Source organism: Mustela erminea, chromosome 10 (genome assembly GCF_009829155.1).
Source record: "Mustela erminea isolate mMusErm1 chromosome 10, mMusErm1.Pri, whole genome shotgun sequence".
NCBI lineage: Eukaryota > Metazoa > Chordata > Mammalia > Carnivora > Mustelidae > Mustela > Mustela erminea.
In genome coordinates this window covers 69,541,919-69,557,585 of record NC_045623.1, presented here as the reverse complement: position 1 = coordinate 69,557,585, position 15,667 = coordinate 69,541,919, and the positions used below count along the sequence as shown (strand labels likewise).

General features: G+C 33.2%; 1 protein-coding gene across 1 annotated transcript in view; it reads right to left on the bottom strand.

The window, feature by feature from the left end:
- The window catches only part of FAF1 (Fas associated factor 1), a 471,948-nt gene that overhangs the window by 240,382 nt on the left and 215,899 nt on the right, over positions 1 to 15,667 (bottom strand). Inside the window, exon 7 of the mRNA XM_032302621.1 lies at positions 11,389 to 11,494. Within this exon, the coding sequence (XP_032158512.1) occupies positions 11,389 to 11,494 (106 nt within the window). The remainder of the gene's footprint in view (positions 1 to 11,388; positions 11,495 to 15,667) is intronic.

The window sequence follows — 15,667 nt, the reverse complement described above, 5'->3', positions numbered from 1 at the left end:
GAGCTGAGAGCCCGATGTGGGACTCGATCCCAGGATCCTGGGATCATGACCCGAGCCGAAGGCAGAGGCTTTAACCCACTGAGCCACCCAGGCGCCCCTGAAATTTCAAATTCTAAGCAAAGTGATCCATGTGCATACCTATTTTTAGCAACAAAAATTTTTACCCACAAGAAAAACAGCAGCCTTAAATACACCTTATTAAAGTTCCCTCATTTTACAATGTGAAGCATAAGGGAAATACCTCCCAACTCAACAGAAATGAACTGATGTTTAACTGATATTCTATAATAATAATAGTTATTATTATTAGACATTACAAACATACCTCTTAGTGGGAAATACTTCACATTTTCATCAGGCAAAGGCAAGCATGTAAATGTGAAGTGCTTTTTTTTTTTTTCCTGAAGATTTTATTTATTTATTTGACAGAGAGAGACAAAGCGAGAGAGGGAACACAAGCAGGGGAAGTGGGAGAGGGAGAAGCAGGCTTCCCGCTGAGCAGGGAGCCCTATGCACACTTGATCCCAGGACCCTGGGATCATGACCTGAGCCGAAGGCAGGCTTTTTTTTTTTTTTTTTTAAGATTTTATTTATTTATTTGACAGACAGAGATCACAAGAAGGCAGAGAGGCAGGCAGAGAGAGAGGAGGAAGCAGGCTCCCTGCAGAGCCAAGAGGCCGATGTGGGGCTCGATCCCAGGACCCTGGGACCATGACCTGAGCCGAAGGCAGAGGCTTTAACCCACTGAGCCAGCCAGGCACCTCTAAGGTGCTTTTGATAACAGAATACCAAAAATACTAGAAACAAATGGCAACAGCATAATTTGAATTTAACATATGTAAACTATAACTTTAATGTTTATGAAATGCAATTTTTACAAAATTGTGAATAAGAGAATCAACAATGTCACTATCTCACTCATAATTGGTTTTACCTAAATATAATTTTTTATTATAGTCAATTAGCCAACATATAGTACATCACTAGTTTTTGATGTTGTGTTCAACGATTCATTAGTTGCATATAACACCCAGTGCTCATCATAACACGTGCCCTCCTGAATACCCATCACCTGGTTACCCCACCCCCCCACCTTCCTCCCTTCTGTAAGCCTCAGTTTTGATAATTTTTTCCTGCATAATGATTACAGGATCTCTTCTATATTAACTGCAGTGTGATAAATATAGTAACAGTATGATCACAAAAAAATTATGACAAGTATCAAATTGGTGAAACAGTAAAAAATCACAAAATGAAGGAAAGGGCCTGAGAAAGTCAACTGTAAAACAAGATTTCAATTCACTTGAAATAAAGCTCTAGTTTGACATATGAATCTTTAACTTTCCTATGTATGTTAGAGGAGTTTCCAATGGTGCCATCTTGGATAGACATTTACTATACTAACATTTAGAACAGGCTTAGCTCTATCAGAGAAAAGAGAATTATATAAATGGATAGAAGTTAATGCTCTGGAAATGCGACATAATCAAGAGGTCCAGCAAGTATGTAAAAATTCTAAAACTGCTTATCTATAAAATGGAAGGTTCAGTCTCTTTTATAAGATGGTTTCTCTCTTTCTAGCTACCTGCTTTTTTTTAAGCTACCTATCTGCAAGGCAAGGAAAACTTTATCAGTATTATTAAACATTCCCCTCATGGACAATTTGAAAATAATTCAGACTATATCAGTCAAATAAGAAGTCATGGCACCCTGAATTCTAACAACGAAACAGAAATTACTGATACACAATAGAATCTTATTTAGAACACTTTCTTGACCTTTCACTCCATTGGCTAATCCTGGACTTCCTCTGGAGTCATCTTACACTGCTCTTCAAAAATATAATTAAGATTTACACTTACCCAAATAGGGGATATTTAATCATAAATATCACCCCCCATATACACACATACAAATATGAGCCCCATTGTCCTTTATACAGTCTTTGTTTTAGAAGGAGAATATATTTTCTTGGATGCCCACAGTCATTTCAAAAGCTTAACTAAGAGTAAGAGGTTCCTCTTTTACCTTATTCTGGAATTGGTCAAATCATATTTATTTCTTCACTTTTTTTTTTTTTTTTAAAGTCTCTAAGTCAACCCCAACAAACATCTGGCTTTTATTCTTATGCCTTCAATTACTTTTAGTTTGTGAGCACTTGACTTTTCTAACATAAAGTTTTAAGGAAATTATTCCATAATCAATGTATGGAATAGCTGTAGCCAAAAAGGAAAAAATTCCTTCCTTGACTTCATCTACCTGGATACCTACCATACCTCTGGATACCACAAGCTAAAACTACTGGCATTTAAAAAATTCTATTTTGTACTCTAAGTGCAAATCTAATTTGTTTTCCACTGTCACTCATAGGACTTTCCCAGCATTACTCTTTTCCAAAGTACCTTCTTCCCTCATTTCCTTCATCCCTTTCCATCAAGTGCTCATGTTCAGTATTATTTCTCCCCCTGCTCTCCCTCCACCCCCATGCATAAGCTGTAAAATAGATGTAAAGCTTGGTGTAAGTCCAAAAATTTTATGATCAAAATACATACTTAGCAAATTGTTTGGCTAAATCTTTCATGTATGATGAAAGATTATTACCACAATTCATTAGCAAATTATAGACTTTGAAATGTAGGCAGACAAATATTTGGCCCTGTATCAATCAATTTGGACCAGCTGGGTAGAAATTCACACAATCCCAGGAAACCCGGGAAGTGAGGTGCTCTTTCATTTTTCATTCACTTGAAACATTAAAGAAAAATTATCATTCTATAAAAATGTCCACTTCTCAAGATTTTAGCAGAGCCATTTTAGATTGAGTTTATTTTCAGTCAATTACTACTTGAGTGACCAATAAACTGATCATTTTTCTTGTAATCAAATGTGGAAGAATAGTGCCTGTGTATAAACAGGCATCATAGTATTTGACCATTATACTCCAGTTTAAAAGCTTAATATTTAATAATGGTTCTGTTGCCCTAAAAAGGGGAAGGGTATACTTCTACATACACTAAATCATCTTGGAAACTAGTTATGCAGTTATTCACAATAAATATCATTAACATTCCTTCTCTGAGCCTCTCTAGCCTAGTAAGGTGACCCTGTACAAAGATTCTGATTGATCCTATGTCTGTCTATTTTGGTTAAGCTACAAGGCCATATATGGGGACAGCTGCACTTTGGGAGCAACTTAAAACAAATTTCATCTTAGTGGCATCTAATCCAGTGCTTGGTACAAGACGCATGTAAAAGTCAGTGTCAAAATTAAACAATGCCGGCTTTGCAATGAACAGATGCTTTTGCCTTGCAGCTGTAAAAACCTTAAAACAATCCAGTACTCTACTGTCTGGTCACGCAATGACCACAAAGCAAGGAATACATTTTGTCGTTTATAAAAAATGTTTGTTACAAGCTTTTAAGGTTTTTTTCGTTTAAAAAAAATTTTTTTTTTAAGGAATGTATTGAGGGTAATAATAAGATAATATAACTCTAAACTGAGCTATAAAATTTTTTAAAGTTTTATTTTTCATACCAAATATGCTTGAAAAAGAACTCCTTGACTAGATAGTATTAAGTCATATAGAAGACACATTAGATGAAAGAAAAATTATCATAAATAGATGTTTAAGGGGTTATGGTCAAATAATCTTTGGTATATAAGGATAAACCTGTAAATAATTTTTAACATTCAGGCCTTAATATACCTTGAATTAATCTAGGTTATGTTTATGAGCACTTTATATTCACTTACTCATCCTTTGATTTACTTCTCTCTCTCTCTCTCTCTCTCTCTCTCTCTCTCTTTTTTTTCCTGGGGTTGGTCCGGGAGAAGAATGAGGTCATTATTCTTATTTTATGGCTGGAGGATACTTAAATGTTAAAATTTTTCTCAGTTTAAATAACATGGTACCTACTAAATCTATTAAAAAAAACTGTAGCCTTTTCCAACCCTTCCCCTACAGGACAGAACCTTGTCTCTGACATTCAGGAATCTAGGGGTTAATATTTTAATACTGAAATAAACTCTTCTTCATGAGGAGAAAGGCTCCAACCACTGTGCCTATGAAACCAAAGAATCAGCCCCACCTAAGTAAGTGACTGCATGGTCATGGTCAAACCATGTCTGCTAACTGAAGTTTTAGATTTAAAGAGAGCTTTTTATGGTACCTACAAGAAAGTGAATCTAGTAGTCTACCGTCAGTTTTAAATAGTCCACTGTAAAATAATTTTTTGTAAGTTTTCCTAATCATTCATATTTTTTCTAGAAATCCTTTTCTCCCAAAGGACATTAATTCATTAAAACCTCACTCACTGCTTATAAATTTCATTATATGTTTTCTTGGTTGAAGATTTAGGGATCCCTCTTATATTCTTCCCCACCTCAAAACTTATACTTAAATGAACAAAGTCCCAAAGTAATGATATTAATAAGAAATGAATCAAATTTTATTTTAAATATCAAAGAAGGCATCCTAATTAAAAGTCTTTGAAAAATAAAATAAAATGTTTTTGTAGTTGTTTTTACATTTCTACATTTTATGTCCTAAGAATATAATTAACATATATTGATATATGTTAGTGCTTTATGTCTTTTAAAGTATAAATTCTAGACATTCATTTAAAGAGATGAGCCAAACTTAGAAATAGTCATCTCTATGACTTGTTTACAATTATCTTTAAGTTATATGTTACTGGCATGATTTTGTTTTATTCTTTGCTTATAACTATAATAAAAATGCACTTGAATTAGTTTCAGTATGCCATCAAACAAATGTAGGCCATGCAACAAAAATGTATTAGAATTAAACTTAAAAGTACAAAAACACACTAGATATGATCTCTTGTATTTTATCTAACCCACATAACTTAGAAGAATCCATTATTTTACAGTGTCCGTATTCCAAATTATAACTGTACAAAATAAACAGCTTTAAGGATAACATAAATCTGCACAAACTGGGCTTGCTAATTTTCTTGTTGTGTCATAATAACTTTGGTTATTAATTAGACTTATGTAAACAAGAACTATATGAAAATATTTTAATATTTCAGGTTATTAATTATACAATTTCGTTCACATTTAATGGACTTTAATATACTACATATTTTTATGGGGCCATGCAGAAATTTGTAAAAATGGTTGACTCAAATAAATGGTTCTCTATTAAGTGCATTTTATCCTTTTGGGTTCACTCAATAACAGCAATATATTTTTAAAGTATAAATTTTACTTAAAAAATACATAAGTAAGTCACAAACCAAAAGCTAACAGATGTGTGACTTCTAATTAGTTATAATAATCTCTGCTTCAATGCCATTAGAATGAGCCTTTCTTTTCTTTTGAAAACTAAAAAAGCTTTCCTTTGAATTTTAAACTGTCAGGGTGCTTCAAAGTCAATGTACAAAATCTGCTTTGATTAAAAATTTTAGACATCTACAGTGATAACTTTATGAAAGGAAAATATTAAATTATAATTATCCTAAACAGACACAGTCTTGTGAAACTAACCCTACATTCATGTTAAAACACAAAGAGTTGAATATAATGAATTTGATTCATCCTCGGACACAAAGCTTCACCACAGTAAACTCAGTCAACTGTTGCTCTTGCGCCTATATTCATGGTGCTTAAATAGCGCACTTTAAAACAAAAAAAACTCCAATTGGCTTTTCATATATCCACCCTCCCCAAAAATAACGCACTTGAAAAACTCAAATGATATGAAAGGCTTCAAGGCCTCTTTTCTCCCTTTCATAGCCCTTTTTTTTATTTCTGTTTGCAGTAATCTGCCTTTCTCTTTCTCTTTCTCATTGCTACAGAGCAAGCGAGGAGGCTCAGAGCTTTGAAAAGGGGGCTCAGTGTGTAATGGGTCCACTAGAATTAATTTACTTGCACCAAATCCATTGAGCACAGAGGGTTTTTTTTCTCCCCCTCTCTCTCTCCGTCTCTCTCTCTCTTCTCAAATCATTTGGAGTCGAACGCAGCCCCCAGCCTTTGTAATTCTAGTAAAGCACTTAAAGTGCACAGTAGGTGTTCATGAGGACCATCTGGTCAAAAGCAAAACAAGCTGCTGATTTTGCCTTTGAATAGAATGAAGCAAGTGTGAATTAGTCTCTTCAATTAGCACTATTACAACCTGTCAAGTGCATATTGTAAAACAGGATTATTACAGTATTGGTCACCAGTGCAATTATTTACTCTCTGCCTTTTCTTGCATATAAAAATGTCTTATGTTTATTAGTTTCTGATAACTGAACATAATTTCTCTTAACCTAGACATTTCAAAACTACCAACACACAAATCTCAGATTATGAAACATGGCCAGTTAAGATGATGTTAGGATACACATATCTTAAGTAACAAAGGACTAAAGCATTGCCCTTAATTCTTAACAAAATTTCATTGTTTCTATCTTCTTGGAAAATAAGTGAAAAACACTTACATGGGCTTAAAAAAATTTCTCAGAGAGATTATTCTAAAATACTTTTGGAGAGAGACTTGTCAGTTCCAAAGGGCTGCAGTGTAAATATTACTTAAACTATTTCCTAAGGGGATGATTTACTAAGAATCACAAGTAACTCCAATATTTATGAAATGATCATTTGCAATTTGTTCACTTATAGTAGTATGACTTGAACAGATTATAAAATTCAACTTGAAATGAATAATATACATACATATTAAAAGAAGCTCATAATGTCCTTTTCTGAAAGCTGAATAAAGGCTTGAATTCATTGCCCAATTGCTTAAGAAATTATATCCATTCTTCCTAAGATGTCATTTGTGATTTTAAATTTTAAAAAATCAAACTATGATATATGCTAATTAAAATGGGTTCATTCTAATTGAATTTATATATGCCATTTATCTTGAAGTAAATTTATAAACCACTTAAACTTTTAATTAAATAAGCACACAATTTAATTTACCCTCTTGCATATGTACATTCTCAGCTACTCTACTTTTCAGTTCTGTGCCAGTACCCCCCCCCCCCGCCCTCTCTGAACTGGAAAACAAACAAACAAACAAAACAAACAAACAAAAAAACAACTATACTTAAAACACTTACAGAAAGGCATGTTAGTAAGTAGTTATAGTCAACCCAATACCAGAAAATTGCTTATTAGTACAATGTATAAAAAACTACATATTTAATACTGTTAATGATCTCCAGCATCAAAGGAGAATAGTTTAAAATACACGTTACTCAAGTAAGTTCAGAAAGTAGCAAGTAGAAAAATAGGCACAAAACCCAATGCAAGTTTCAAATTTGCAGAACCAGAACAAACAAATTTTCACAATTATTTAGCCAAGATTATTTTTAAAGACTGGTATGATTTATGTATTTAGTTCACTTCTTGTCGCCAATTCAAACTACTGGCTTCTCACTTGACAATCACTAATATTAGAAGTGAAATCTTTCACCAATTTATGCAAGATGTATCTTTATAGGTCATCAATTTTCCCCTTTCACTCCCCCTAAGAACTAAATCAACATTAATAAGAACAGTGAGAATTCTAGGGTAAAGTGAAACTTGGAAGAGGATTTAAATAATTCCAACAGCTATTTATCATGCTTCTCACTATAACAGATAAGTAATACTCCATGATTCCATATAAAAAATACTTAGGTTTCTTATTATTGTTATTCTGGGTCATGTGTGTATTCCTTAAGTTTGTATGACATCTGCAAAGAAAAGTGGGTATTTTGCCTAATAGAAGCTTTTGCAATAGTAATATGGACAACAAAGAATTAGTTTCCAAGAAAAGTTGGCTTGATTTCAGGGACTTCATATTCTTTTCCACACCTGGGTTTAGGATTTGTGCTAGGCAAATCAATCTTTTTCCCTTAATTGAACCAATCCCAAGTGCATTTGTAATCACAGATTTTAATAGTATTAGACAGTATTACTAGAATCTGTATAATCAACTGTTTAAAAATCTGAATTCTCAGTGTAGAAAATTCATTAAAATAAGGTAAGCTTGTTTAAATTTTCAAAGAAATTCACTGTTTTAAAGTGTGGCAAGTAGCTACTTCAGGGCCCAAAAGGGTAGAAAGACAGTCATGAAGTAATTGTCATATTATCTGATAATTTCATAAACTATTTGTTGAAATGGAAAAAAGAGAAAGGATTTTTATTCTATGACTGCTTGCAACTTTCCAGTCTGACCTTTTTATACTATCACTGTCTTTTCCTCAAATCGAAGGATAATGTAAGTGGAATGATTTGTAAAGAGCTTAAAAAAATCCTCAATATCTAACTAGCTTAAATTAAAATCTAGAGCACCCAAAGGATATAAGTCATGCATTGTAAGGCAAGAGACCACAGAGCCAGAATGAACAAACACTTGCGCAACTACGGTTTATCACCACTAACTTGCATGAACATATGGTCACTGAAGAGTTTATTTGAAATTCAAACTGCATCTAAGTTCTATTTTCTAATTCAGTATTTTAAAAAAACATATTTTGTCTAGTTAAAGGTTGAAATCATAGTGCCTTTTTCAACCCTATTTCATTTAATACAAATTTGTCTCTGGGGGAAAAATACTGCAAAAGCTTTTTTTTTTTTTTTTTAACATACACAAGGCTTTCAAAACTTAAAAATAGCAAAAAATGGGCTGATTTTTCACCTATAACAAAAATAATATACTCTTACCCTGGGAAAAAAAATCAGGTGTTTTTTACTTCCTTTCCCTCATATCCTGGTCAGAATTCATCCTTGGAACTATTAAACAACACTGAAAAGATATTTCTAAAACTGATGACAGAAATTAATTTATAATTTAAGATATATGGAATCATTAAACTTCCACATTAATAGCAAAAATTCTAGCATTTATAAAATTATACTGCAAAATCATAACATTGTATTTTTATTGTGTTGCAAACTGACTTTCAATCATACAACAAAAAAGAACATACCTAAGTGTCACTATGGGTTGCAGGGCTGTAGCATCAGAGCAACTATTCCTCCTGAACCACTGCCTAGACCCCAAATATTCCATAAATTGAAGAAGAAAAGTCTTAGGACTAGGCCTACAGAGTGTGATCCTAGACTCGGAGACTATAATCCTATATTCTTTTTTTCTAAATTGTACAGAATAAAAGAGCCTATAAGAAACTGTCTATTCACAAAAAGCACTGATACCAGAAATTGCATTTATTTCGTCCTGGCACCTAGAATTTCAAAATATTATTTTAAATAAACTTAAAAAGGGGAAAAAAAGAAAAAGAAGAAATCGAACTCTCGTGAAGAAATACATAAGAATATCTGTCTTTGCAAAAATATTTCTGGGACATTTTTCATTTAGGAAATGGTATGAAAAAGGTTTACTGTTTTCAAGTCCTTGAAGCTTAAAATATATCTGATAATCTAAATAGCAGGCCATGGAGAACAGTTTCAGCCAACTGTGGCGCACAATGGCACATTTACAGAATTTTAAATATTTCTTTTAATAATTGATGTAGTCATTTTGAATCATTCTGCATAGGATATCAGGTGTGAGCAGATTGCATTAACGCTGCTTAAACATTTCAACTTGTCAGTATGGCCAACTCGATTTCGGAAATATTTGCAGTATTTTCCCATCGAAACAGTAATAAAGGCAAAATAAATATATGCCACTACTTTATAATCACCGAACATTAATGAATATTTTATGTCTTTTTAAATCTCCCTGTTTAATTTAAAAGGGTGAAATTAAGTCTCCTCCCTGCAATATGCCAATTATCTGTAAATCAAACAATAACTTGGCCATTATGCTCCTTTTTGTTAATATAAGAGAAGCTAATTTGAAAACACTGAATGACATTTTTAGACTATCAGTTTAATAGTCCTTTCTGCCCTCTTGTGGGAGAAAGTTGAAACACACTCAAACTATAGAAATGTTTAAAAAAAAAAAAAGGTAAAAACTCTGGCTATAAAAATTTCAATCAGAAAGAAAAATAAAGCAGTGTGTATTTATCAATCATACATCATACTAGTCTTCAATTTAAAAGGGTAAATCAACAACAAAATGAAATTTACTTTGTATTATTTTTGCTTTTCTTGATTAAAATGGAGTTGTTTTGAAACTAGATTGCCTTAATTACATCCAATATAGAATTTAAATTTTACTACCATGAAGTTACTAGACAAAATCTGGTATAGTGCCATAGTTAAACTTTATTTCTAAAGTAAAAGCATCAATGATTCTCCAAGGAATTGAAAATTTAGAGACTAGAACACCCATTATAGAGGTTAAAATGAAATGCCAACCAATATGTTTAAAATCCTGGAAAAAAAAATCAAATAACTCAAACTTATTATTCAAAGTAGGGATCAAGAAAAGTTTTAAAGATTTTAGTTACTAGTCAACAAACTATTCAAGTGATAAACAGAGAAAATAAACTTCAAACAATGAACTACTTATGGCAAATTCAGAAATTGAAATTCATTGACAAAACATCTAAAAAGGAAACCATTAATAGTCTAACCACTACTAAAATAATTCATATACATCTGAAAAATGACTGGGTGAAAACTCATTCTTTTAATATGACATTAATAATTATCTTAAGCAATACAGACCAAGAAAAAATTTATGAAATAATCCAAGATTAATCATAATTATCTTTATAAAAATATTAGTAGACAAATTATTGTTGTCTTCACAATTAACAAGATGTAATTGTCATAATCGTCATCTCAGTGTTTCTAAATACAAGTCCTGTCAAAGCCTTATACATTTTCCCCAGACGGATATAAATTACTGGCTTTTAAGTGGGTGGGGCCACAGGCGAAAAGGTACCTTTTCTCTCTTGGGGGCGGTTCTTTTTTGAAACAGTGGCCCTGGTTGGCCATGTTAAAGAAAATATTGACACTACATCTCAGATATTCTAAGCTAAAAACTGACAGTCTGCAACAGCATCTCACGAATACTGCCTAATGTTGGGATTGAGCTACTAAAGAAAAGCCTCCTCAAACTCCTTTTGGAAAAAGGCAGCGTACACATTATAAATAATATATTTGAGAGCAACCTTTCAAATAAAATATAGGCATATTAAAAAATGCATGCTGTCAACAATTTCCAAATTAATATTTTGACTTACTACTACAAAACCATAAAATACATTATATAACAATGAGTAATTTTTAAGCAAGGTTTTAAGTTGACTATTTTAAGATTTATCAAGAGCTCTATTTATAACATTTATTTTTCTAGGTCAAGTCATTTAATAGATCTACAGTAATCATTGATGCTCCAGTTAATTAAAATTAAGAACCCAATAATGAAACATAAAGAGAGTTTCCAACTAGAACAGATAAGCCCTCTTTAACAGGGTCAACATTAGCTATAATGAGCTACCTTTATTCCTTAGCTGTGAGACATAACTCACCTCTTGAATGGTACTGCTTCCTGAGAAGTTCAGGTTGTACTCCCGCTGGACTTCTCGGTGGGTGATGATCAGCATGAAGTTTTGATTTAATGATTCCTGCAGGGCACTGAAAGGGTTGAAAGAAAAACAAGGAACTCTGAGATGAACATGTTCTAGCTTGCTTTACAGCTAGCTGCAAAAACCCCAGGAGTACCATAACCTCCACACAGGCATGTCCGGGCCCAATGTTATCATCTTTTCAGCTCCTAAAGGCAAGAGAGGATGCAAAGAGCAACCAAGGGGAGCTAACCTGTTAACTCCTTCTCTACCAAGGTGTTTTTAAATTTCAATTCTAAACTCTGTGTATACATAAGAATTTTCTAGAAGTCATATGCATATGTATTTCCTCCAAGAGAACCAAATTTTTTAATTATATAAAATTCCAAACATGCTACTAAGATGTATATTCAAAGACTCTGGTTCAAATCCAAGTGAAATATAAAATATTATTTATCCTCATGAATGCTGTATAAGAATAGAAATACGTTTTAACTCAAAATTCAGAAAATACCAAATCTACAGAACTTTAACTGCTATATCAGAATTACTTCAAAACATCTGTGCTTTCACTTAGAACTCGGGAATACGAAGAATTTAGAAATTGGAGAATTCAGATCAACATTATCCAAAATGTTAGAAATATGTCAGAACCACAAAGAGTAAATGAAATTAACCACATAAATTAAGAAATATAAGTTGTGGTTCTATTTGTTTATGACATTATTAAAAAGCACTATCAACACTGAAAATAAAAATCTGCCACAATTGTGTATAAATAATCTATACTGGCAGCCTTAAGTATAATTGTGCCATGCTTGTAGAACTGGAGAAACAATTTGGGTGTGCTACACAGTTTTGGCCTTCATTAATCCTCCTTTGCTATTCTATAACTATGCAATAAACATACATGCAATATATGATTAGGATTAAGAAGTTAATTTGTCTCTCTCATTGTCTCTCATAGAGTTCCCAGGTTAATTACAGATGAAAAATATCTAGGAAACACCAAAATACAGCATGAAATATTATTGATCAAAATCAAAAAATGATATCCAATTAAAATAGAGTTTCTTCAGGCAGAAAGCTTTGTCACTGTATCCTTAGCAGTTAAACATAATGCCTGTCACACTGTAGATAAATATTTATTGAACAATGAGTAAATTGTGAATTTCCAGAAAGCAAGAGTCTTACTCATCTTTGTATCTCTGAAAGCAACATTACTTTCTGGAAAACTACCAGGGGATTAAGATTTTTATTTTGATTCATGTCTTTCAACATTAAGTCAATGCCTTGTATTATTCCAGGCATTAAGGAAACCAACCCAAATACACAGGTCCTATCCATAAAATACTTTACAATCTAAGAAGGGTAGACAGATATATAAATAGTCAGAGTAAAATGTAATAAATAGAACTGAGAAACTGAAAAAAAGTGAAAGAGGGGAATGGTTAGGGAAAGCTTCAGAGGAGAAGAAAAATGCAAGCTGAAATATGAAGGATAAGTAGGACTTTGTATTTATCATTTGGAAGGCATGAAATTTTTGCTTTGTTTGGGGAAGAGAGAAGGGTGGCATTTTTTTAGACAAGAAAAAAGTAAGTCGAAGAAAACAGCTGTTGATTCACTCAGTTAACATGTATTTATTGAGCACCTATGTACATTTATGACATTGCTCTAGCTGCTAGGGATACAGTAGTGAACAAGAAAAATATGATCCCTGCTTTCATGAAACTTACATTCCAGTAAAGGAGAAAGACAATAACCAAATAAATGAGTAAGTAATTTGAGAAAATACTAAGTGCTGTGAAGTAAATAAAACAGGATTACAATTAAAAAGGTAACAGAAGGGCAGAGTGAAGGGAATTATTTTCAACAGAATAGTACGGAAGGCATCTCTGAGGAAGTGCCATTTAAGTTGAGGCTGGTATGATAAGAAAGAGATAGCAATAGTCTGATCATGTAGGTCCTTGCAGACCATAGTAAAGAACTTGGTATTTATAGTAATTGCAATGGAAAGCCACTGGAGGTTTTACACAGGAACATAGTTAAGAACTGACTTACATTTACATGTATACAATACTATTCCGGCTGCTCAGGCTATGGTGAAGAAAGAGTAAAGGTTGGGACAGCTAGGAGACTTAGGAGGCTAGTCCTGGCAAGAAGTGGTGGTGACTTGGACTACTTTAGTAGAGGTAAGAGAGGCAAAGAGGGTGAAGTGTTGTCAGGTTCAGATATCTTTTAGAGGTAGAAGCCATACAAATTACTAATGGAATGAGAGAAAAACATAACCCCAAGTTTCTGGCCTAAGCAAATGGAAGGATGGAATTGCATTCAACAAGGAAAATGGGTAGGAACAGGTTGGGTGGGGAAATTTAAGAGTGAAGTTTTGGATATATTAAGTTTAAAATGCCTATTACATATGCAAAAAGAGATATCATGTACATCTGCACAAAGGTCAATGTCAACAAACACAGCTCAGAGCAGGAGAGTTCATAGCACATAGAACGTATTCAGATTTTGTGAGCAAAAGAAATAACCTAGAGAAATAAGTTGTTTAGAGAAAAGGAGAGAGGCCACGATGGAGACCTGGGCATTCCAATCATTTGAAATCAAGCAGAGGAGGAGGAGTCAGAGCAAAGGAGACTGATAAATGGTCAGTGAGATAAGAGAAAGACCAAGAAAGTCTAGTATAAGTAACTGTTTAATTTTAATTAGGAGAGCATGAGCAATTATGCCAAGTGATACTGAGACATTAAGTGTAGTAAGGCCAGAAAAATCACAATGTTGAGGAAATTGTGAAAAGTTCATTACAACCACAATAAAGGATGTGTGAGAGGAATGTCATGAGGCTCAAACAGTAGGTTGGGTTAAAGTTTGGTATTTGTATATTAAATGAACTTGGGGTCAAAAGTGGCAAGTAATGGAAAGCCTACTTGGAATTTCAGGGCCTTTCATAGGTAGACCTACTTTGCAACTATTCTCCAAGATTTGGCTTTTACTCTAGAGTTTTGCTAACTTCTCATGTCATGGCTAACTTCTTCACACGAAACTCAATTCAATCTCTGTTCACGTTGTTCTCATCCCCTTTTGCAACTATCCCAACACTGCACAGCTTTCAGGGCACATCATGGCCTACCACTTGTATTTATTATAGACTCCCTCTTCTCTGAATTCCTTTATCATATAATTCATTCAATACTTAATAATAGCATATTCTGTATAGTTTGCTTTGTTTCATGTGTGTAAGTCCTAAATTCAAGACTATAAGCCTTTTCAGGATAAATATCTTATTACTTATCAGTATTTCCCTTGGCAACTAGCATATTCAAAGGTGATTCAATCGAATCCTATATACAATTAAGGAACAGTTCTGCACATTCTGAACTGCACATAGCTGCATATTTTTTGAGCCTACCTGTGAAGTGCTTATTTCTTCACAAAATTGTGGTTCAGAAAGGTTAAGTATTGCCCAATGTCATGCAGCTACAAAAAGACAAAACCAAGTTTCTAAACTATATTTAATTCTGTTCTTTATAGCATCCTATCTCCCAAATGGCTGGGCTGCTTTAGGGATACAAAGATAAATAAGACTCCTGCCTGCTAGGAGTTCAGAATTCATTCTTCCTATAATTATTTGATTCTTATTATTTGTAACAGTCAGGATAGACTATTCACAAAATTTAAAAAAGAGTTGTGAAGATTGTGAAGAAAGGAGACAATACTCTAAAGTAATATGAAGAATGGATAGTGATTTGACAGGTAGCTATGGAGGATGATTTCAGGCATAGACTAGTCTGAGCAGAGATGGAGACTGGAAAATATAAAGAAAGATGTAGAAGGCAATGAGGAAGAAGTGTAAGGAAATGTGAAGAAGGGTTTGTGAAAAAGAAAACTTAAAAAAATTAAAGACCACCATTATGGGGCTACAAATGAAAGGTAAGCAGCTCAGAATTCTGTAATTTTGGTGATTACATAGATCCTCCTTTATCTTTACATATGAATGTACACATATATTTAATACCTGTAGTGCTTGCTTTTATGCAATTCCTTAGATATGTTTCTTGATCTTGATTGGCAGACTTGTGCAATAACTTCGCAAAAAGGTTTGCCAGCATGAGCATTAACCACCAGACTACTTTAGAAGATCACTTTTGGGGCATCTGGGTGGCTCAATCAGTTAAATGTCTAACTCTTCATTTCAGCTGAGTTTATGATCTCAGGGTCTTGAGACTGAGCCCTGTGT